Source organism: Acipenser ruthenus, chromosome 54, assembly GCF_902713425.1.
Source record: "Acipenser ruthenus chromosome 54, fAciRut3.2 maternal haplotype, whole genome shotgun sequence".
In the NCBI taxonomy this organism is placed as follows: domain Eukaryota; kingdom Metazoa; phylum Chordata; class Actinopteri; order Acipenseriformes; family Acipenseridae; genus Acipenser; species Acipenser ruthenus.
In genome coordinates, this window is record NC_081242.1 from 6,317,611 (window position 1) to 6,342,266 (window position 24,656).

The window sequence follows — 24,656 nt, forward strand, 5'->3', positions numbered from 1 at the left end:
ACACTGTTATCTGCTGTATTATTGAATTGTATTTTGTCACACTTGTACTTGCTTGAACCAAAGTCATTGTATTTAACTTGCTCTTAATTGTATTATTACTTGTACTGTGATACTTGAAATGTATTTACTTACGATTGTAAGTCGCCCTGGATAAGGGTGTCTTCTAAGAAATAAATAATAATAATAATAATAATAATAATAATACTGAGTTGGAGTACGTTGTCCTATACAATGGTATAATATTAGAGGATAAACGACAAAGCTCAGCTGAATACAGTAACAACCAAGTGCTGATGGATCCATAACCCACAAAAGCAAATACTTCCTAAAATTATATTTAAAAAAGTAGCTCCTACTTTTGCGATGTTCTAATTGTTTCCAAGTAAACTGATAATGTTCTCTGTGTTGCTGCTCTGGCCGTCCAAACACTGTGTTTAACTTGAAATAATTAAACCAACTGTGCTCTAAATTACTTAATTAGACTAATAATTGGTAATAATTATTAGGAAGATAGGACACCTAAAAAGTTCCACAACCAGTTTTTGCACATCAACCTGCAAATTTACAGATTCCTTCAAACAAGAACAGGTTTTCAGCCCAGAGTGTGTGTATAAAAGCAGCTGTTCTCTCTCTCTCCACCCATTTCACCTGGATCTGTCTCTGCAGAACACCATGAAGGTTGTGTTGGGCATCCTGGTTCTTCTCCACTGCGCAGCACAGGGTAACACATACATTATATTCTTCCATTGTATTTGAATTGACCTCAATCAATGGGTTTTTACAGTACGCACTTGGAAGAAAGTAAAGATAGGTGGAGACTTTCTTTATGTATTTGATTTTAGTTCAGATACAATGCCATTTGAATGTATCGTTTTCGCAATTGATATTTCTTAATGCATCCAGATAAAATCTAATCAGAGTCTTAATACTAGCAACTTCAAAATCTATTTAAAAAAACACTTAGAAATAAAGGAAAGCTTGTCAGTTCAATTACAAATTTTTATCGTCTTCAAGTGAAGTCGTTGATATTTTTTACTTCAAAGTCTAAGCTACTCCATCTTTCTGAAAAGGTAAGACCAACCTTTCATATATTGTATTGTATTACATTGTTATATGCTGCTGCTTCTTGTAATTGATCTTCCTTAACCTATCCAGATAATGGTCAAATTGTCTAAACAGCACCCAATCTTAACACTGCCAACCTTACATGTAACCTGCTGGTTTATTTTTTGCTAGCCTTGTTTAATTCTTGACAACCTTACTAAAGGTAGAGGTCTATGATTGAGACATGTTTTGTTTTAGGGAGGCGGGATTAAGATCCACCTCCCTTTTGACCCCAATAGGTTTTGGAATATGCAAAGTGTACAGCATATTTGTTTTGCTACATTAAATCTATTTTAGATCACAGTTATGATACAGTATAGCAATTGATGTCTTTATATTATAAAGTGACAAGTGGAAGATGGAATTGTGGTGCTATGCTCCAGTTTAGAAAATAAAAACGAATCAGTCACTCTTTAACGTCGATAATATTGGTATATGTCGATCATTATAAAAAACAAAAATAAAATGAAACTTTTTTAGATGTACTGTTAATGTACAAAAGCCATTTGTTGGCACAATTTCCTCAGGAACATGACATTTAGAGTTGAGTAAAGCGCTTAACCCTGTTTGGAAGGTTACAGTACTATTACTAGCCTTCCAGTTTCCTGTGCATTTAGCGTTGGAATCTGTGAGTGTCTTAAAGCTGTTTTGACGTTCCTGATACACTATTGCCTGACCCTCAAGCAGTTCTTTGGTCAAACCCAGTTATTGGCGACTAAATTAAGACTCTGGTGAACATATTGAGCAAGATCAAGTATACCGACCCTTATAAAAGTTTCCCATCGTAGAAGCACAGCAAAGCGTAGTGAAAGCATGGTAAAGCACAGGTATGCATCGCAAAGCCAAGCGAAGTATGGTAAAGCATATTAAAAAGGCATGGTAAATGTATTGTATAACTATAGGAAAACTGCTAAATTACTGTAGAAACTGAACGTAGTCAACGTTTATAAGGATAGGGGAGACCGGGGCTGGTTGTCACACTTTTTACTCTTTATTATTTTCCTCGATCTGGTGGCATTCTGTGAGCTTCCTCGTTATATTGAAGAACAACTCTTCACGTACAAATTGATGATTTTTATTTCAGCCTAACTTTATTCCAAATATGATATTTAGATGGTTGAAAATGTGCTGGTCACCTGTGACAACCTGCCCCATACTGGGTTTGGTTGTCACACAATAGTAGACAATAATGCAACATTTTTTGTTGTTTTTTAAATAACATAAAGTTTCTACTGTGTACAATGACAGAAAAAAATTGTATTTTTACTTTTTGTGTGAACATAAAAAATATAGAGCTATATATATTTGAAATGTTGACCCATGCTACAAGTCGTCATTTCTCAATCATTTTTTCTGTCATCCCTCGTGTGTTTTTTTTATGTCAGCCATTATTTGTATCAGGTATCATTTGTATATTGTGTCACTCGAATTTCGAGTCATGGCGAACCTCTGTCAATGAATTTCTCTGTCAATCATCAGTCAGCATTTTTTCTGGGACTGCTAATCACATTCCTAAATTTGCATATCCTACGATTTCATTGGCTACTGCGAATGTCAATCAACTGAAAAATGTAAATGAAAAATATGAAGACAAAAAAAATAAATAACTTGAAGTAAATGTTAGTATTGCTACGTGAATGAATAAAACGCAAAATAACGCACTTTATTCCTGAAGTGTCATTAGGAGACTCTATTATTAGAAATGTATTTACGCGTGGATACACCCATAAAGAAATTGCAAGACTCACTGAAGCCATTACGAAAAAAGCATACCGTAAGTGTAGTTGTTCCTGATAACTGACACTGAGACGTGAGAAATGACCATGTCCTAATATGGACACCGTACACACATGTTGGTGTAAAAAAAGTAGAAAGAAAAAAATAGAACACTTCTTCCTGTAGGATTTACACGTGACAACCAACCCCAAAAACTATGTGACAACCTGCCCCAATCCGACTCCACATGACAATTTAATTCTCTCAGTACTACTGGGAGAACCTACTGGTTTTGTTTTTACACCAAAAAATAGCCAGTATCTGGTTCTATTAACATGGCCATAACATGGTGACTGAGGTGGGATTAACAACTCCAATACTACTAAGAGTTATAACATAAATAACAAGATATACATGTTTTACTTTGGGTATGAAAAAAATGAAATATGTGCTAACCTTTATGCTGGATGGAATTGACCTCAAATTACAAGATGGTTGAGTTCCAGACAATAGAACACACATTCCAGTGTTAGTATCACCTGCCTGCATCATCTAGTGAGCACTGAGACAACAAGCCCTGGTCTCCCCTACTGGTGAAGGTAGAAAATCTTACAATGCCTGTCTGGTAAACTGTTTGTTCCTGCACTAAATCATTTTAGACAGAGACTAGGATAACAAATTAAAATATACGTATCCTTGGAAGTGGACAAGCTAACATCAGCCTTGATTTTATCTCAGAAAGTGACCAGACAGCAGGGTTGGCGATTTTTTTATTTATTTTTAAACCACTAGATTGGCTTTTAAATTGGCCATCAGCCTTCATTTTTGATTTACAAGCAGAACGTACAAACGAGATTGCAACAAAGTTAATAAGCGATTACATTTAACGAGCTATATAATAAGACACTGTAAGACGCTATAAGCAATAAGACACGACAGTGTGTTGGTTGTGCTAGAATAAGGAGGCTGTGTGGTCCAGTGGTTAAAGAAAAGGGCTTGTCACCAGGAGGTCCCGGGTTCAAATCCCACCTCAGTCACTGACTCATTGTGTGACCCTAAGCAAGTCACTTAACCTCCTTGTGCTCCGTCTTTCAGGTGAGATGTAGTTGTAAGTGACTCTGCAGCTGATGCATAGTTCAAGCACCCTAGTCTCTGTAAAATCGCTTTGGATAAAGGCGTCTGCTGAATAAACTAATAATAATAACCGCACGCCAAGGGGCATAGTAAGGCAGGAGGCCGTAGTTGCTGGGACTTGTTCTTGCCTGTTGATTGTACTGTAATAATTCAATGGCTTGGAATGCCTACCAGCCAATCAGGATGCAGATATCTCCCAACCCACTTTATAATGAAAAATAAAGTGTTTGATGCCAGACACACTTTATTCTAATCGTTCTGCGTTACTGTATTTACATGAGGCACTTCTGGTTTGAAATGAAAAGACGATGCTGAAGTTGGCTTCTTATTCGCCAGCTTCTTATTCGCATTCCAGCTTCTCATTTGCATCCTGCAAATGTAACACAAATTGAATAAGTAACTGGGGTATTTCAGGGGTTAAATCGCTCTGGGCCACTTATTTTAATGTTGGTTCTCACAGAGAGGGACCCCTCTAAGTCACCCATGGGTACCCCGGCCCAAAAACAGACATTATAAATCATTAATAACTACTTTTCTAATGTGCTTCAATAATCTCAGCTCCATCCACCGATTTGACCTTAATAATCTCATTTATAAATGGTTCTAAAGCTATTTCTTGCTTGAGCTTTCATATTTATGTAGTATCTATTAATCATTAATATATGGATAATAAAGTGTTTATTAGCAGACCTTATTATAAAGTGCTTTTGATTATTATTAGTCATTTAGCAGACACTTTTATCCAAAGCAATTTACAAAGACTAGGGCGTGAACTCTACATTAACATCTGAACAAAGACCTGTCAGTGACGGAGCAGGGAGTTGAACCAGGAACCTGCTGGTATCAAGACCCTTTCTCTAACCACTGGACCACCAAGCCTCCTTGATGGAGCCATCCTGACACACTGAAATAGACTTGCAATTTCAAACAAGAAAAGACAAAAACCTTGAAACACTCGGGTTTCTACCAATAACAGAAGAATTTAAATACACTTTTGTAAAAGAGCTAGAAAATGACAATACAAGAAAAAGAGAAAACTTGCTGACCAAAAACGTACAAAGTCGTACAGCATTGTGCAAATGTATCGGAACACCTCAAGATGTGTCATTTCTATGCTTTATATTCCTACCTGTGTGATTTACATTTTTCACTCAGTAATCAATGATATACAAACAATTGGCACTTGTGTCAAAATGATAGACCACTTTGTGCTTTAATCTTAAACAGCCATGTGCTCCTTTTCTCTTCGTTTTCTTTAATGCATTGCATTTGTGGCCTACTGAAGTCATCAGTATATTAGTCCAGTTTTACAATTTAGACTAATTTGCTTATTTTTACAATTTTCCAAGATTTTCAGATTTCTAAAAGCAACCAGCTGTCCAATGATCTCAAAGATAACACAAGTGTAAAGAATTAAAAAAAGCTTTGCAAAGGACTTTGTAATTGATTTATTTATGTATTTCTTGCAAAGGGCTACGCATGTTTTTATTTATTTGTAGTAGCTTCAGTACTTTTTTACACCTTGCTTAAAACAGCTATCATTTTATGAGTCAAATGGCAATCATTTTAAATGTTGATTAAATGCTGTAAAAAAAAAAACAACTGAATGAAGTGGTCTCTAAACCCCTCATAATTTTATTTTGTATCTATTTGGTCAAACTAGCTTGACAGGGTAACTTCCAGCAGAAACCAGCTGTTAATAAATGATCGCTTGGTACAGCCTTCAGTTACAGTAGAAAGCTCACTGTTGAAGTCTCGCGAGCACCACACCACAGACGCAATGTGATTTTAAAATTGACAATGAGACACTTTTGAAACAACATGACCATACACCCATTGCTGGTACTGGGAATCCAATACTGGTACGTATCCTCGGAAGTGGACAGGGCTAACACCAGAAATGACCAGACTGTGCTGTACTGCTTAATCAATAAGGGTGATATGAATGTGTCATTTGAATTCTTCTTGTGCTTTACTCACAGTGCAAACCCTGTCATGCTTAACTTGTGCTGCTGGGACTGCTGATGAAGCCACTTGTACGACCCAAGTCTGCGCAGGTGGTGAATCATGGTGTTTCAATACTCATACAGTCACAGGTAAGATCAGTGCAGACGCACTCTCTTACACCCATACTCTCTCACTCTCTCTTACAATCACAAACTCATTAAATTGTCAACATTGGACAAGTGGTGGGGGTGGGGATGTGTGTTAATGAACAAGATAATGAAGCAAACAATGACAGTGATGGATAGAAAACTAAAACCAGGGCTTTAACACTGTGTATCATTTGTTACCTTAAGAATAGTAATAAGTAGGGTTATATTTCCATTATCTTAAAAATAAAAAATGGTCCAATGTTGAACGATGGACAAAGCATCTTGAGTTTGTGGTTATGGGATCTCTGAACAGTTTGAATTTCTTTCTGCATTGCTCTCTTAGGAAGCACCATCACTGTTGAAAAAGGCTGCGCGCTCACTTGTGTACCTGACCCAACAACAATCTGTTGCAATACGATCGACTGCAATGGTAAGCCTTTTACTTGTACTATTCATTGTAATTGCTTCTTGTAATTGATCTTCCTTAATCTATCCAGATAATGGTCAAATTGTCTAAACAGCACCCAATCTTAACACTGCCAACCTTACATGTAACCTGCTGGTTTATTTTTTGCTAGCCTTGTTTAATTCTTGAAAACCTTACTAAAGGTAGAGGTCTATGATTGAGACATGTTTTGTTTTAGGAAGGCGGGATTAAGATCCACCTCTCTTTTGACCCCAATAGGTTTTGGAATATGCAAAGTGTACAGCATATTTGTTTTGCTACATTAAATCTATTTTAGATCACAGTTTTGGTACAGTATAGTAATTGATGTCTTTATATTATAAAGTGACAAGTTGAAGATGGAATTGTGGTGCTATGCTCCAGTTTAGAAAATAAAAACGAATCAGTCACTCTTTAACGTCAATAATATTGGTATATGTCGATCATTATAAAAAACAAAAATAAAATGAAACTTTTTTAGATGTACTGTTAATGTACAAAAGCCATTTGTTGGCACAATTTCCTCAGGAACATGACATTTAGAGTTGAGTAAAGCGCTTAACCCTGTTTGGAAGGTTACAGTACTATTACTAGCCTTCCAGTTTCCTGTGCATTTAGCGTTGGAATCTGTGAGTGTCTTAAAGCTATTTTGACGTTCCTGATACACTATTGCCTGACCCTCAAGCAGTTCTTTGGTCAAACCCAGTTATTGGCGACTAAATTAAGACTCTGGTGAACATATTGAGCAAGATCAAGTATACCGACCCTTATAAAAGTTTCCCATCGTAGAAGCACAGCAAAGCGTAGTGAAAGAATGGTAAAGCACAGGTATGCATCGCAAAGCCAAGCGAAGTATGGTAAAGCATATTAAAAAGGCATGGTAAATGTATTGTATAACTATAGGAAAACTGCTAAATTACTGTAGAAACTGAACGTAGTCAACGTTTATAAGGATAGGGGAGACCGGGGCTGGTTGTCACACTTTTCACTCTTTATTATTTTCCTCGATCTGGTGGCATTCTGTGAGCTTCCTCGTTATATTGAAGAACAACTCTTCACGTACAAATTGATGATTTTTATTTCAGCCTAACTTTATTCCAAATATGATATTTAGATGGTTGAAAATGTGCTGGTCACCTGTGACAACCTGCCCCATACTGGGTTTGGTTGTCACACAATAGTAGACAATAATGCAACATTTTTTGTTGTTTTTTAAATAACATAAAGTTTCTACTGTGTACAATGACAGAAAAAAATTGTATTTTTACTTTTTGTGTGAAGATAAAAAATATAGAGCTATATATATTTGAAATGTTGACCCATGCTACAAGTCGTCATTTCTCAATCATTTTTTCTGTCATCCCTCGTGTGTTTTTTTTATGTCAGCCATTATTTGTATCAGGTATCATTTGTATATTGTGTCACTCGAATTTCGAGTCATGGCGAACCTCTGTCAATGAATTTCTCTGTCAATCATCAGTCAGCATTTTTTCTGAGACTGCTAATCACATTCCTAAATTTGCATATCCTACGATTTCATTGGCTACTGCGAATGTCAATCAACTGAAAAATGTAAATGAAAAATATGAAGACAAAAAAAATAAATAACTTGAAGTAAATGTTAGTATTGCTACGTGAATGAATAAAACGCAAAATAACGCACTTTATTCCTGAAGTGTCATTAGGAGACTCTATTATTAGAAATGTATTTACGCGTGGATACACCCATAAAGAAATTGCAAGACTCACTGAAGCCATTACGAAAAAAGCATACCGTAAGTGTAGTGTGTTCCTGATAACTGACACTGAGACGTGAGAAATGACCATGTCCTAATATGGACACCGTACACACATGTTGGTGTAAAAAAAGTAGAAAGAAAAAAATAGAACACTTCTTCCTGTAGGATTTACACGTGACAACCAACCCCAAAAACTATGTGACAACCTGCCCCAATCCGACTCCACATGACAATTTAATTCTCTCAGTACTACTGGGAGAACCTACTGGTTTTGTTTTTACACCAAAAAATAGCCAGTATCTGGTTCTATTAACATGGCCATAACATGGTGACTGAGGTGGGATTAACAACTCCAATACTACTAAGAGTTATAACATAAATAACAAGATATACATGTTTTACTTTGGGTATGAAAAAAATGAAATATGTGCTAACCTTTATGCTGGATGGAATTGACCTCAAATTACAAGATGGTTGAGTTCCAGACAATAGAACACACATTCCAGTGTTAGTATCACCTGCCTGCATCATCTAGTGAGCACTGAGACAACAAGCCCTGGTCTCCCCTACTGGTGAAGGTAGAAAATCTTACAATGCCTGTCTGGTAAACTGTTTGTTCCTGCACTAAATCATTTTAGACAGAGACTAGGATAACAAATTAAAATATACGTATCCTTGGAAGTGGACAAGCTAACATCAGCCTTGATTTTATCTCAGAAAGTGACCAGACAGCAGGGTTGGCGATTTTTTTATTTATTTTTAAACCACTAGATTGGCTTTTAAATTGGCCATCAGCCTTCATTTTTGATTTACAAGCAGAACGTACAAACGAGATTGCAACAAAGTTAATAAGCGATTACATTTAACGAGCTATATAATAAGACACTGTAAGACGCTATAAGCAATAAGACACGACAGTGTGTTGGTTGTGCTAGAATAAGGAGGCTGTGTGGTCCAGTGGTTAAAGAAAAGGGCTTGTCACCGGGAGGTCCCGGGTTCAAATCCCACCTCAGTCACTGACTCATTGTGTGACCCTAAGCAAGTCACTTAACCTCCTTGTGCTCCGTCTTTCAGGTGAGATGTAGTTGTAAGTGACTCTGCAGCTGATGCATAGTTCAAGCACCCTAGTCTCTGTAAAATCGCTTTGGATAAAGGCGTCTGCTGAATAAACTAATAATAATAACCGCACGCCAAGGGGCATAGTAAGGCAGGAGGCCGTAGTTGCTGGGACTTGTTCTTGCCTGTTGATTGTACTGTAATAATTCAATGGCTTGGAATGCCTACCAGCCAATCAGGATGCAGATATCTCCCAACCCACTTTATAATGAAAAATAAAGTGTTTGATGCCAGACACACTTTATTCTAATCGTTCTGCGTTACTGTATTTACATGAGGCACTTCTGGTTTGAAATGAAAAGACGATGCTGAAGTTGGCTTCTTATTCGCCAGCTTCTTATTCGCATTCCAGCTTCTCATTTGCATCCTGCAAATGTAACACAAATTGAATAAGTAACTGGGGTATTTCAGGGGTTAAATCGCTCTGGGCCACTTATTTTAATGTTGGTTCTCACAGAGAGGGACCCCTCTAAGTCACCCATGGGTACCCCGGCCCAAAAACAGACATTATAAATCATTAATAACTACTTTTCTAATGTGCTTCAATAATCTCAGCTCCATCCACCGATTTGACCTTAATAATCTCATTTATAAATGGTTCTAAAGCTATTTCTTGCTTGAGCTTTCATATTTATGTAGTATCTATTAATCATTAATATATGGATAATAAAGTGTTTATTAGCAGACCTTATTATAAAGTGCTTTTGATTATTATTAGTCATTTAGCAGACACTTTTATCCAAAGCAATTTACAAAGACTAGGGCGTGAACTCTGCATTAACATCTGAACAAAGACCTGTCAGTGACGGAGCAGGGAGTTGAACCAGGAACCTGCTGGTATCAAGACCCTTTCTCTAACCACTGGACCACCAAGCCTCCTTGATGGAGCCATCCTGACACACTGAAATAGACTTGCAATTTCAAACAAGAAAAGACAAAAACCTTGAAACACTCGGGTTTCTACCAATAACAGAAGAATTTAAATACACTTTTGTAAAAGAGCTAGAAAATGACAATACAATAAAAAGAGAAAACTTGCTGACCAAAAACGTACAAAGTCGTACAGCATTGTGCAAATGTATCGGAACACCTCAAGATGTGTCATTTCTATGCTTTATATTCCTACCTGTGTGATTTACATTTTTCACTCAGTAATCAATGATATACAAACAATTGGCACTTGTGTCAAAATGATAGACCACTTTGTGCTTTAATCTTAAACAGCCATGTGCTCCTTTTCTCTTCGTTTTCTTTAATGCATTGCATTTGTGGCCTACTGAAGTCATCAGTATATTAGTCCAGTTTTACAATTTAGACTAATTTGCCTATTTTTACAATTTTCCAAGATTTTCAGATTTCTAAAAGCAACCAGCTGTCCAATGATCTCAAAGATAACACAAGTGTAAAGAATTAAAAAAAGCTTTGCAAAGGACTTTGTAATTGATTTATTTATGTATTTCTTGCAAAGGGCTACGCATGTTTTTATTTATTTGTAGTAGCTTCAGTACTTTTTTACACCTTGCTTAAAACAGCTATCATTTTATGAGTCAAATGGCAATCATTTTAAATGTTGATTAAATGCTGTAAAAAAAAAACAACTGAATGAAGTGGTCTCTAAACCCCTCATAATTTTATTTTGTATCTATTTGGTCAAACTAGCTTGACAGGGTAACTTCCAGCAGAACCCAGCTGTTAATAAATGATCGCTTGGTACAGCCTTCAGTTACAGTAGAAAGCTCACTGTTGAAGTCTCGCGAGCACCACACCACAGACGCAATGTGATTTTAAAATTGACAATGAAACACTTTTGAAACAACATGACCATACACCCATTGCTGGTACTGGGAATCCAATACGGGTACGTATCCTCGGAAGTGGACAGGGCTAACACCAGAAATGAACAGACTGTGCTGTACTGCTTAATTAACAAGGGTGATATGAATGTGTCATTTGAATTCTTCTTGTGCTTTCCTCACAGTGCAAACCCTGTCATGCTATACTTGTGCTGCTGGGACTGATGAAGCCTCTTGTACGACGATTACTTACTGCGCAGGTGATGAAACATGGTGTTTCAATACTCATACAGTCACAGGTAAGATCAGTGCAGACGCACTCTCTTACACCCATACTCTCTCACTCTCTCTTACAATCACAAACTCATTAAATTGTCAACATTGGACAAGTGGTGGGTGTGGGGATGTGTGTTAATGAACAAGATAATGAAGCAAACAATGACAGTGATGGATAGAAAACTAAAACCAGGGCTTTAACACTGTGTATCATTTGTTACCTTAAGAATAGTAATAAGTAGGGTTATATTTCCATTATCTTAAAAATAAAAAATGGTCCAATGTTGAACGATGGACAAAGCATCTTGAGTTTGTGGTTATGGGATCTCTGAACAGTTTGAATTTCTTTCTGCATTGCTCTCTTAGGAAGCACCATCACTGTTGAAAAAGGCTGCGCGACCACTTGTGAACCTGACCCAACAACAATCTGTTGCAATACGATCGGCTGCAATGGTAAGCCTTTTACTTGTACTATTCATTGTAATTGCTTCTTGTAATTGATCTTCCTTAATCTATCCAGATAATGGTCAAATTGTCTAAACAGCACCCAATCTTAACACTGCCAACCTTACATGTAACCTGCTGGTTTATTTTTTGCTAGCCTTGTTTAATTCTTGAAAACCTTACTAAAGGTAGAGGTCTATGATTGAGACATGTTTTGTTTTAGGAAGGCGGGATTAAGATCCACCTCTCTTTTGACCCCAATAGGTTTTGGAATATGCAAAGTGTACAGCATATTTGTTTTGCTACATTAAATCTATTTTAGATCACAGTTTTGGTACAGTATAGTAATTGATGTCTTTATATTATAAAGTGACAAGTTGAAGATGGAATTGTGGTGCTATGCTCCAGTTTAGAAAATAAAAACGAATCAGTCACTCTTTAACGTCAATAATATTGGTATATGTCGATCATTATAAAAAACAAAAATAAAATGAAACTTTTTTAGATGTACTGTTAATGTACAAAAGCCATTTGTTGGCACAATTTCCTCAGGAACATGACATTTAGAGTTGAGTAAAGTGCTTAACCCTGTTTGGAAGGTTACAGTACTATTACTAGCCTTCCAGTTTCCTGTGCATTTAGCGTTGGAATCTGTGAGTGTCTTAAAGCTGTTTTGACGTTCCTGATACACTATTGCCTGACCCTCAAGCAGTTATTTGGTCAAACCCAGTTATTGGCGACTAAATTAAGACTCTGGGGCAGCAGTGTGGAGTAGTGGTTAGGGCTCTGGACTCTTGACCAAAGGGTTGTGGGTTCAATCCCAGCTGGGGAACACTGCTGCTGTATCCTTGAGCAAGGTACTTTACCTAGATTGCTCCAGTAAAAACCCAACTGTATAAATGGGTTATTATATGTAAAAAATAATGTGATATCTTGTAACAATTGTAAGTCGCCCAGGATAAGGGCGTCTGCTAAGAAATAAATAATAATAATAATAATATTGAGCAAGATCAAGTATACCGACCCTTATAAAAGTTTCCCATCGTAGAAGCACAGCAAAGCGTAGTGAAAGAATGGTAAAGCACAGGTATGCATCGCAAAGCCAAGCGAAGTATGGTAAAGCATATTAAAAAGGCATGGTAAATGTATTGTATAACTATAGGAAAACTGCTAAATTACTGTAGAAACTGAACGTAGTCAACGTTTATAAGGATAGGGGAAACCGGGGCTGGTTGTCACACTTTTTACTCTTTATTATTTTCCTCGATCTGGTGGCATTCTGTGAGCTTCCTCGTTATATTGAAGAACAACTCTTCACGTACAAATTGATGATTTTTATTTCAGCCTAACTTTATTCCAAATATGATATTTAGATGGTTGAAAATGTGCTGGTCACCTGTGACAACCTGCCCCATACTGGGTTTGGTTGTCACACAATAGTAGACAATAATGCAACATTTTTTGTTGTTTTTTAAATAACATAAAGTTTCTACTGTGTACAATGACAGAAAAAAATTGTATTTTTACTTTTTATGTGAACATAAAAAATATAGAGCTATATATATTTGAAATGTTGACCCATGCTACAAGTCGTCATTTCTCAATCATTTTTTCTGTCATCCCTCGTGTGTTTTTTTTTATGTCAGCCATTATTTGTATCAGGTATCATTTGTATATTGTGTCACTCGAATTTCGAGTCATGGCGAACCTCTGTCAATGAATTTCTCTGTCAATCATCAGTCAGCATTTTTTCTGGGACTGCTAATCACATTCCTAAGTTTGCATATCCTACGATTTCATTGGCTACTGCGAATGTCAATCAACTGAAAAATGTAAATGAAAAATATGAAGACAAAAAAAATAAATAACTTGAAGTAAATGTTAGTATTGCTACGTGAATGAATAAAACGCAAAATAACGCACTTTATTCCTGAAGTGTCATTAGGAGACTCTATTATTAGAAATGTATTTACGCGTGGATACACCCATAAAGAAATTGCAAGACTCACTGAAGCCATTACGAAAAAAGCATACCGTAAGTGTAGTGTGTTCCTGATAACTGACGCTGAGACGTGAGAAATGACCATGTCCTAATATGGACACCGTACACATGTTGGTGTAAAAAAAGTAGAAAGAAAAAAATAGAACACTTCTTCCTGTAGGATTTACACGTGACAACCAACCCCAAAAACTATGTGACAACCTGCCCCAATCCGACTTTACATGACAATTTAATTCTCTCAGTACTACTGGGAGAACCTACTGGTTTTGTTTTTACACCAAAAAATAGCCAGTATCTGGTTCTATTAACATGGCCATAACATGGTGACTGAGGTGGGATTAACAACTCCAATACTACTAAGAGTTATAACATAAATAACAAGATATACATGTTTTACTTTGGGTATGAAAAAAATGAAATATGTGCTAACCTTTATGCTGGATGGAATTGACCTCAAATTACAAGATGGTTGAGTTCCAGACAATAGAACACACATTTCAGTGTTAGTATCACCTGCCTGCACCATCTAGTGAGCACTGAGACAACAAGCCCCGGTCTCCCCTACTGGTGAAGGTAGAAAATCTTACAATGCCTGTCTGGTAAACTGTTTGTTCCTGCACTAAATAATTTTAGACAGAGACTAGGATAACAAATTGAAATATACGTATCCTTGAAAGTGGACAGGCTAACATCAGCCTTGATTTTATCTCAGAAAGTGACCAGACAGCAGGGTTGGCGATTTTTTTATTTATTTTTAAACCACTAGATTGGCTTTTAAATTGGCCATCAGCCTTCATTTTTGATTTACAAGCAGAACGTACAAACGAGATTGCAACAAAGTTAATAAGCGATTACATTTAACGAGCTATATAAGAAGACACTGTAAGACGCTATAAGCAATAAGGCACGACAGTGTGTTGGTTGTGCTAGAATAAGGAGGCTGTGTGGTCCAGTGGTTAAAGAAAAGGGCTTGTCACCAGGAGGTCCCGGGTTCAAATCCCACCTCAGTCACTGACTCATTGTGTGACCCTGAGCAAGTCACTTAACCTCCTTGTGCTCCGTCTTTCAGGTGAGATGTAGTTGTAAGTGACTCTGCAGCTGATGCATAGTTCAAGCACCCTAGTCTCTGTAAAATCGCTTTGGATAAAGGCGTCTGCTGAATAAACTAATAATAATAACCGCACGCCAAGGGGCATAGTAAGGCAGGAGGCCGTAGTTGCTGGGACTTGTTCTTGCCTGTTGATTGTACTGTAATAATTCAATGGCTTGGAATGCCTACCAGCCAATCAGGACGCAGATATCTCCCAACCCACTTTATAATGAAAAATAAAGTGTTTGATGCCAGACACACTTTATTCTAATCGTTCTGCGTTACTGTATTTACATGAGGCACTTCTGGTTTGAAATGAAAAGACGATGCTGAAGTTGGCTTCTTATTCGCCAGCTTCTTATTCGCATTCCAGCTTCTCATTTGCATCCTGCAAATGTAACACAAATTGAATAAGTAACTGGGGTATTTCAGGGGTTAAATCGCTCTGGGCCACTTATTTTAATGTTGGTTCTCACAGAGAGGGACCCCTCTAAGTCACCCATGGGTACCCCGGCCCAAAAACAGACATTATAAATCATTAATAACTACTTTTCTAATGTGCTTCAATAATCTCAGCTCCATCCACCGATTTGACCTTAATAATCTCATTTATAAATGGTTCTAAAGCTATTTCTTGCTTGAGCTTTCATATTTATGTAGTATCTATTAATCATTAATATATGGATAATAAAGTGTTTATTAGCAGACCTTATTATAAAGTGCTTTTGATTATTATTAGTCATTTAGCAGACACTTTTATCCAAAGCAATTTACAAAGACTAGGGCGTGAACTCTGCATTAACATCTGAACAAAGACCTGTCAGTGACGGAGCAGGGAGTTGAACCAGGAACCTGCTGGTATCAAGACCCTTTCTCTAACCACTGGACCACCAAGCCTCCTTGATGGAACCATCCTGACACACTGAAATAGACTTGCAATTTCAAACAAGAAAAGACAAAAACCTTGAAACACTCGGGTTTCTACCAAAAACAGAAGAAATTAAATACACTTTTGTAAATGAGCTAGAAAATGACAATACAAGAAAAAGAGAAAACTTGCTGACCAAAAACGTACAAAGTCGTACAGTATTGTGCAAATGTATCGGAACACCTCAAGATGTGTCATTTCTATGCTTTATATTCCTACCTGTGTGATTTACATTTTGCACTCAGTAATCAGTGATATACAAACAATTGGCACTTGTGTCAAAATGTTAGACCACTTTGTGCTTTACTCTTAAACAGCCATGTGCTCCTTTTCTCTTCATTTTTTTAATGCATTGCATTTGTGGCCTACTGAAATCATCAGTATATTAGTCCAGTTTTACAATTTAGACTAATTTGCTTATTTTTACAATTTTCCAAGATTTTCAGATTTCTAAAAGCAACCAGCTGTCCAATGATCTCAAAGATAACACAAGTGTAAAGAATTTTAAAAAAGCTTTGCAAAGGACTTTGTAATTGATTTATTTATGTATTTCTTGCAAAGGACTACGCATGTTTTTATTTATTTGTAGTAGCTTCAGTACTTTTTTACACCTTGCTTAAAACAACTATCATTTTATGAGTCAAATGGCAATCATTTTAAATGTTGATTAAATGCTGTAAAAATAAAAAACTGAATGAAGTGGTCTCTAAACCCCTCATAATTTTATTTTGTATCTATTTGGTCAAACTAGCTTGACAAGGTAACTTCCAGCAGAACCCAGCTGTTAATAAATGATTGCTTGGTACAGCCTTCAGTTATAGTAGAAAGCTCACTGTTGAAGTCTCGCGAGCACCTCACGACAGATGCAATGTGATTTTAAAATTGACAATGAGACACTTTTGAAACAACATGACCATACACCCATTGCTGGTACTGGGAATCCAATACTGGTACGTATCCTCGGAAGTGGACAGGGCTAACTTATAAAATAATTTCTGACAACTGCCACCTACTCTGTGTCAAAGGCCTGTGCTACCAGAGCGACTTGTATTAATCAACTGGATGCATTTCTTGTAGGGGTATGCTGCATAGGACCCGGGTGTAATGGTAAGACCCTTTGTGTTAATCTGGTAGTTATTTATTTATATTAAATAATTATGTTATCTAATATGTGTAGGCTGTGTAAGTTGCTTTGGATAAAAGTGTCTGTGTGGAAGGATGGTGGGTAATTCACTGAAACACACGGGAGAGGTTTTATTTGAAAACCCTGCACTGGCGCCCAGTTTTAATATTTTGGATATTTCTTTTAGGCCGCAGAGGGCGCTGTTGACCGTGAGTACCGACAACGGTAAACAGGACCACAGAAATACCAATACTGGTAAACAGTTAAAAGCTGGCACACTCACAGGTGCTCAAAATAATAATGAAAACAAAAGGAGAAATGAAAAAGGAAAATAAAACACAGCAATAAAACTATAAAATAAAGGTGCTGCTTACGCAGTGCCTCCACTGCCGCTAAGCCGGTCAGCTCGGGATCTCCATCCTACGCTGTTATGCACTCTACACTGGGGTGGCCAAGGTTCCCCTATCACTACACACGACCCCTCGGGTACGTAACAATATATTATAATAAATGGTTTATTTATTACTGGCTGTCTTCCTCAGCCGGCTTGCCTGTTTTGGTCACTCGCTCCAACCACTGGCGTTCCTGCCTGGTCTGTGTTTACACTGGCCTTCTCAGCCAGCGTCTCTGTGTATTCCCAATCACGGCCACCCAAATGCACAACCAAGTGCAGTACAATCCCCCAAGGCCCGCCTCTCAGCCACTCAGAGAGAGGGAAAGCCAGCACACCCTCTTCCCCACCTCTCCATGACTGACAGGCGGATCTACGAGGCTGCTGCCCCATTTCTGCAGTACAACACATGCGCCACAGAGTCAACACAGATCTCTGTTTTAGTAAGGAAGCAAGTACCACTATTTTTAGGATTTATAGTGTTCTGAAATACTGTCTACTTAGGTTTATTTAATGTTTAAACAGGTCTGTGAAATGTCTGCGAAATCTTAATTTTATTAAGAAACATACCCATGAAAAATACATAAATTTACCGTGATTTAAGTAGACCCCTATTTATGAGTTTGATTTCTCAAGTACCGTTACCACAGATAATCCCCAATGAAACGCATGCACTAGAATGTCAGATTAATACATAGTTATTAATAAACGGTACCATTATTTATTCTCTTACCTGCTGGGGAGCATTTACACTTGCTTCTTAGTAAATGGGATTTGAAGCCATTTGTACTTAAGATATTTATTTGATTGTTTATAAATGTCACACCATTGAGTGTTGTAGTGTAATGGATTCGGTTGTAGGGTCTGTAAGTTTTATGTATTAAGTAGTTTTATGTTTAAACTGATATAGAGATTGAAGATGTTCTTTATAAGAGGAAAGGAACCATGTGTGTCTGTTAAGACTTTCATCTTTATAAACATCTGTAAAGCTCTATATTATTATTAATTAGTCATTTAACAGATGCTTTTATCCAAAGCGACTCAACAACTGCTGCTGCAGAGTCACTTCCAATAGGACCTCCTTTGTTTTATTGTTTTCAAGTCCTAATATAAATGCCCCCCCCCCCCCAAGATGAACATGGATGGGTCTACTGGTAACTGGAATATTCCATATTTCATTTTAGGTAAATGCAATTCGTATTTGTAAATGATTTAAGTTTAGCAGAACCCCCTCCAATAACCCTGTCTACCCTTTTATTTGAGAATGATAAATCCCCACAGCTTTGTTTGATACGTCTTGGTGGTTTTACAGAGATATTGATTTGCTTCAAATGTGATGAAACAACCGATGAAAGTTCCTGTACTCCAAGTCCATGTGCAGCTGCAACATTCTGCCAGAGTGACTACAAACTCAACGGGGCAGGTAAGCGCTTCTCCTTCATTTGGGGTTTCTATTCTTTGCGTTTCCAGTTTGGTGCTTGTGAATTCCAGCTGGTGAACGGAGGTCGTTGAGATCAGTTGTGTTCATGTCTAAGGAGTCCATTCCTAGCAATCCTTTTCGTAATCCTCAAATCTAACATTACATACACCTCACTGCTTCATTGCTACTTTGCAGCCACATTTCCCATGTTTAGAGATTTATAATACATAACTTTCTTATCATTAACTGACTATTATTAAGCATGGTAGAGCCCTGTTTTAGAATAACGGAACACATAACTTTGTACAGTAACTTATGCCTCACATATTTACCTTCAGTTGACACTTTCTTTTTCCCAGAGCATGCAATATTGTCCCACATTGAAAAATAAAAGCAGAATGCTGGTACCGTAATATGTACATGTTAGTGTAGAGTCACAGAGGATTTGATTCTGTATAAATGCCCTGCTTATTGATTTGTCAGAATCACTGATTTGGCACTAGCTGGTTCTGTCACCACTAACCTTGCTTTTCTCCACCTTACAGGAGTGCCTGTTGTCATTAAGTCCTGTGCAGCTGATTGCAAAGCTGTTGACAATACAGCAGACAAAAACGTGAGGACAACTTGCTGCAAAACGGGATATTGTAATGGTAAGGCTGCTATTAAACGTTAAAACAGTTCCACCCAAGCCTTAAAATCCGCCAAATTGATACATTTTTGGTTTGCTTGTGTATGTTTTATTTTCACATTAATCTTTGATATGTATATAGTTTAAAAAACACCATGGGATGTTTTATTAATTATATTTTTATTACATTTTTGAAGAGAGACAATGTAGGTTTATGTTACAAAATGAGAAACAAGGACACAATATTACTAAAGTGTTATATAAACCCTTTTTATTGTTTAAAATTAATATTCAAGTGATCTAATCCCTAAATCCTCTCTTCGTTTGTATCATGAAGACAGCCCTTCTCCTCGCTCACATAGTTATTTCTACAGGAAGAGGTTTGACTTTCTTAATCTTGCCACACAAAGCATCAGGCTCCTATTTTAATTACCCATTACAGATCGACCACAGTTTAGCTCAGTTGAATAGCGCTACATGCCTTTGATTCTGGGTGGCAGTGCAATGAGCTGCTGGAGACCTATTCATTAAACCCCTTTGTTTGACTTTCAGGAAACGCCTTGAGTTGCAACACTTGTTCTAATGAAGCTGACGAACCTGAATGTGCAGCAACAGCCTGCGCTGCAACTGACAAACTATGTCAGAGCACTTATACTCTCACTGCACCAGGTAAGCTGTGATCACAAGTGGAAAGGTGACTGATACCTGTGTCTCTGTCACCAGCTCGTTCCTCTTTTGCACATTTAAAGGACAAGGGCCTGTGGGTCCACTCCATAGTAAATGTATGTTGTGGTATTTGTGAAGTACAGTGAGAGTCTTGAAGGTTGCAGGTTCATGATTACACTCTGAGTTAACTTATAAACAATAAAATTAATACAATAGTTAACTGTGGTTTTCCAGACCTGTAATTTGCTCTATATGGCACTTTATCACAGACCTTGTTGCACTGTATTTTAATAAGGGGTTGATATATCACCCAGGCTGTGGGAATCACCTGTGAGATTAATAAAGAGTTCATACGATGGTGGTATTGAGATCTATATTTACATACATTACATGCAGTGGTGTTGTGCCTTCCAGGACCCCCTTGACAATGAGAATACATTCAATGTCAATTGATTGCTAAGGGTGTCTGGTGCTGAATCTTGTTTGTTGTATTACTTTTATAGATGTTCCAGTATCAAAGGCATGTGCTGAGGCTTGCACACCATCCGCTACTGTGAAGTGCTGCGGTACATCTCAGTGTAACGGTAATGCTAACGTTATTGTTAATTATACAATGGCAGTCACTGAGGCGGCACACTGATTGGTCACATGTTCACATGTTCTAACTGGAGAACTTTAACAAAACACCACCTGGAGGCAAACAAACAAAACAACGGGAATCAGAAATAAAATAAAAAATAAAAGGGCTGTAATCATCCTCCAGTGTAGCTGCTCTCGCTCAAACTAGAAACCTTATTGAATCCTTGCACTACACTGTCTCTTTGTGTAGTCACACAACTTCACCCTGGTAAATGGGATCTCATTGCAGAAAGAGATTGCTAAAAAATAGTTATCGTTCAAGTTAATAGTTATAACTCAGCTGCATCCGGGTTAGGCTTTTAGCAGAGATACTGAGATGAGATGGGCTGGGTAACAGTCAATGATAAGGGGAGCACTGAAATGTTCACATTTACAAATGTCAGGTAGACAGTAATGTTTTATCAATAGGACTTTATCAATGTTTCATTATGAAGAGATTGATAAACGTGTTGAAACACTATCAGGTATGTGTCTAATTGAGCCAGCCGTAGCCCAGCCTCTCCTTCCTTATTCATTGGCTCTCCCTGGCTTGTTTTGCAGTGGACCTCTTGAAATGCTACACCTGCACTGACTTGACAGATGAATCTAATTGTAAAGATATAACAGTCTGTGGGTATGGTGACAAGTTCTGTAAAACCACTTACAAACTAACTGGAACTGGTAAGTAATGATCCCGAAGGGCCGGGTTTCTCTGACTATAACAAGTTTAACTGGCTTCTCTTTCTCTCGTACATTCCTACTTAGTGTTGGGATTAACATAGATTTTTCCAGCAGCTTCTTTCTAAATAAGGACAAGAACATATTTGCAGTCATCACAAGAGACAAGTTTACATTGCACTAATGTTTCCCACATTTAAGTCACCATTCAATCAGCTAACAATAGTATTCAAGCCAGATAAATGTATCTCTACAATCAGGGCTGTTTTGAAAATGTACCTCCACCTACAAATCCAAGCTAAAATACTTTTTATTACAGGCTTCACATTGTTTTTATTCTCTAATACAATGTTTGAAATGGCAAGAGTAACAAAGGCCTGTGTCAATTGATGAGATAATAGTTATAGAATTATGACTAACTTTCTTTTTGCATTCATTGATAGGTGTCACCGTCAGCAAGGGATGTGCATCAACTTGTACTGTAACAACAGCTTTCCCGCGAGATGAGTGCTGTCAGGGAAAACTGTGTAACGGTAATACAGATACTATTGTAATATTGTTAATAAAATTAAAACTACAGGTGTTCAAATACATTTTTTTTGACTGCATATATATTTATTGTAAAACGTACATATATAAACAGAGCAGTCAGTACTTTTTTTTACACCTTGCTTAAAACAACTATGAAAGCACTTTTATCTGTCAAATGGCAATTATTTAAAATGTTGATTAAATGCTGTAAATAAAAAAAAAAAAACCAGAATGAAGAGCTCCCTCAATTTTCAAGTACCATTACCACAGATAATCCCCAATGAAATGCATGCACTAGAATGTCAGATTAATACATAGTTATTAATAAACGGTACCATTAATTATTCTCTTACCTGATGGGGAGCATTTACACTTGCTTCTTAGTAAATGGGATTTGAAGCCATTTGTACTTAAGATATTTATGTGATTCTTTCTAAATTTCACACCATTGAGTGTTGTAGTGTAATGGATTCGGTTGTAGGGTCTGTAAGTTTTATGTATTAAGTAGTTTTATTTTTAAACTGATATAGAGATTGAAGATATTCTTTATAAGAGGAAAGGAACCATGTGTGTCTGTTAAGACTTTCATCTTTATAAACATATTTATAGCTCTATATTATTATGAATTAGTTATTTAACAGATGTTTTTATCCAAAGCGACTCAACAACTGCTGCTGCAGTCACTTCCAATCGGACCTTGTTTGTTTAACGTCTCATCCGAGGGACGGAGCACAAGGAGGTTAAGAGACTTGCTCAGGGTCTCACACACTCAGCTTGACACGATGGTTGAGCTGAGATTGAATCTTTAACCACTGGACCACCAAGCCCCCTACTTACTCAAATGTATTGTTTAAACTAGGTCTTGCTTGTTTTACAGATAAATTGATTTGCTTCAAATGTGCTGAAACAACCGATGAAAGTTCCTGTACTTCGAGTCCATGTGCAGCTGAAGCATTCTGCAAGAGTGACTACAAACTGAACGGGGCAGGTAAGAGCTTCTCCTTCATTTGGGGTTTCTATTCTTTGTGTTTCCAGTTTGGTGCTTGTGAATTCCAGCTGGTGAACGGAGGCCGTTGAGAGCAGTTGTGTTCATGTCTAAGGAGTCCATTCCTAGCAATCCTTTTCGTAATCCTCAAATCTAACATCACATACACCTCACTGCTTCATTGCTACTTTGCAGCCACATTTCCCATGTTTAGAGATTTAAAATACATAACTTTATTATCATCAACTGACTATTATTAAGCATGGTAGAGCCCTGTTTTAGAATAACGGAACACATAACTTTGTACAGTAACTTATGCCTCACATATTAACCTTCAGTGGACACTTTCTTTTTTCAAGAGCATGCAATATTGTCCCACATGGAAAAATAAAAGCAGTATGCTGGTACCGTAATATGTACATGTTAGTGTAGAGTCACCGAGGATTTGATTCTGTATAAATGCCCTGCTTATTGATTTGTCAGAATCACTGATTTGGCACTAGCTGGTTCTGTCACCACTAACCTTGCTTTTCTCCACCTTACAGGAGTGCCTGTTGTCACTAAGTCCTGTGCAGCTGATTGCAAAGCTGTTGACAATACAGCAGACAAAAACGTGAGGACAACTTGCTGCAAAACAGGCTATTGTAATGGTAAGGCTGCTATTAAACGTTAAAACAGTTCCACCCAAGCCTTAAAATCCACCAAATTGATACATTTTTGGTTTGCTTGTGTATGTTTTATTTTCACATTAATCTTTGATATGTATATAGTTTAAAAACACCATGGGATGTTTTATTAATTATATTTTTATTACATTTTTGAAGAGAGACAATGTAGGTTTATGTTACAAAATGAGAAACAAGGACACAATATTACTAAAGTGTTATATTAACCCTTTTTATTGTTTAAAATTAATATTCAAGTGATCTAATCCCTAAATCCTCTCTTCGTTTGTATCACGAAGACAGCCCTTCTCCTCGCTCACATAGTTATTTCTACAGGAAGAGGTTTGACTTTCTTAATCTTGCCACACAAAGCATCAGGTTCCTAGTTTAATTAGCCATTACAGATCGACCACAGTTTAGCTCAATTGAATAGCCCTCCATGCCTTTGATTCTGGATGGCAGTGCAATGAGCTGCTGGAGACCGATTCATTAAACCCCTGTGTTTGACTTTCAGGAAATGCCTTGAGTTGCAACACTTGTACTAATGAAGCTGACGAACCAAAATGTGCAGCAACAGCCTGCGCTGCAGCTGACAAACTATGTCAGAGCACTTATACCCTCACTGCACCAGGTAAGCTGGATCACAAGGGGAAAGGTGACTGATACCTGTGTCTCTGTCACCAGCTCGTTCCTCTTTTGCACATTTAAAGGACAAGGGCCTGTGGGTCCACTCCATAGTAAATGTATGTTGTGGTATTTGTGAAGTACAGTGAGAGTCTTGAAGGTTGCAGGTTCATGATTACACTCTGAGTTGACTTATAAACAATAAAATTAATACAATAGTTAACTGTGGTTTTCCAGACCTGTAATTTGCTCTATATGGCACTTTATCACAGACCTTTTTGCACTGTATTTTAATAAGGGGTTGATATATCACCCAGGCTGTGGGAATCACCTGTGAGATTAATAAAGAGTTCATACGATGGTGGTATTGAGATCTATATTTACATACATTACATGCAGTGGTGTTGTGCCTTCCAGGACCCCCTTGACAATGAGAATACATTC

The 24,656-nt window shown here is 37.3% G+C and overlaps 1 protein-coding gene across 4 annotated transcripts; it reads left to right on the forward strand.

The window, feature by feature from the left end:
• Positions 1-629: 629 nt before the first annotated feature.
• On the forward strand, positions 630-24,213 carry LOC117398159 (keratin-associated protein 9-3-like). Of its 4 annotated transcripts, XM_059016909.1 has the most exons (14): positions 630-721; positions 5,937-6,050; positions 6,394-6,480; positions 11,329-11,442; positions 11,786-11,872; positions 16,961-16,990; positions 18,710-18,820; positions 19,363-19,467; positions 19,998-20,114; positions 20,615-20,695; positions 21,291-21,940; positions 22,816-22,926; positions 23,469-23,573; positions 24,103-24,213. In XM_059016909.1, exons 1-11 carry the CDS (start codon positions 673-675, stop codon positions 21,416-21,418), a joined length of 1,023 nt encoding a protein of 340 aa, XP_058872892.1. In that variant the 5' UTR covers positions 630-672; the 3' UTR covers positions 21,419-21,940; positions 22,816-22,926; positions 23,469-23,573; positions 24,103-24,213. The 4 variants fall into 4 exon arrangements, with proteins under 4 accessions (XP_058872892.1, XP_058872893.1, XP_058872895.1 ...); XM_059016910.1 differs by lacking the exon at positions 16,961-16,990; XM_059016912.1 differs by lacking the exons at positions 11,329-11,442; positions 11,786-11,872.
• The last annotated feature ends 443 nt before the right edge of the window (positions 24,214-24,656 follow it).

Excerpts from the sequence above, each read along its gene's own strand:
- LOC117398159 (XM_059016909.1), top strand. The coding sequence starts at position 673 with ATGAAGGTTGTGTTGGGCATCCTGGTTCTTCTCCACTGCGCAGCACAG. Across the intron at positions 6,481-11,328 it reads CAATACGATCGACTGCAATG|TGCAAACCCTGTCATGCTAT; the intron begins GTAAGCCTTTTA and ends CTTTCCTCACAG. Across the intron at positions 16,991-18,709 it reads CATAGGACCCGGGTGTAATG|AGATATTGATTTGCTTCAAA; the intron begins GTAAGACCCTTT and ends GTGGTTTTACAG.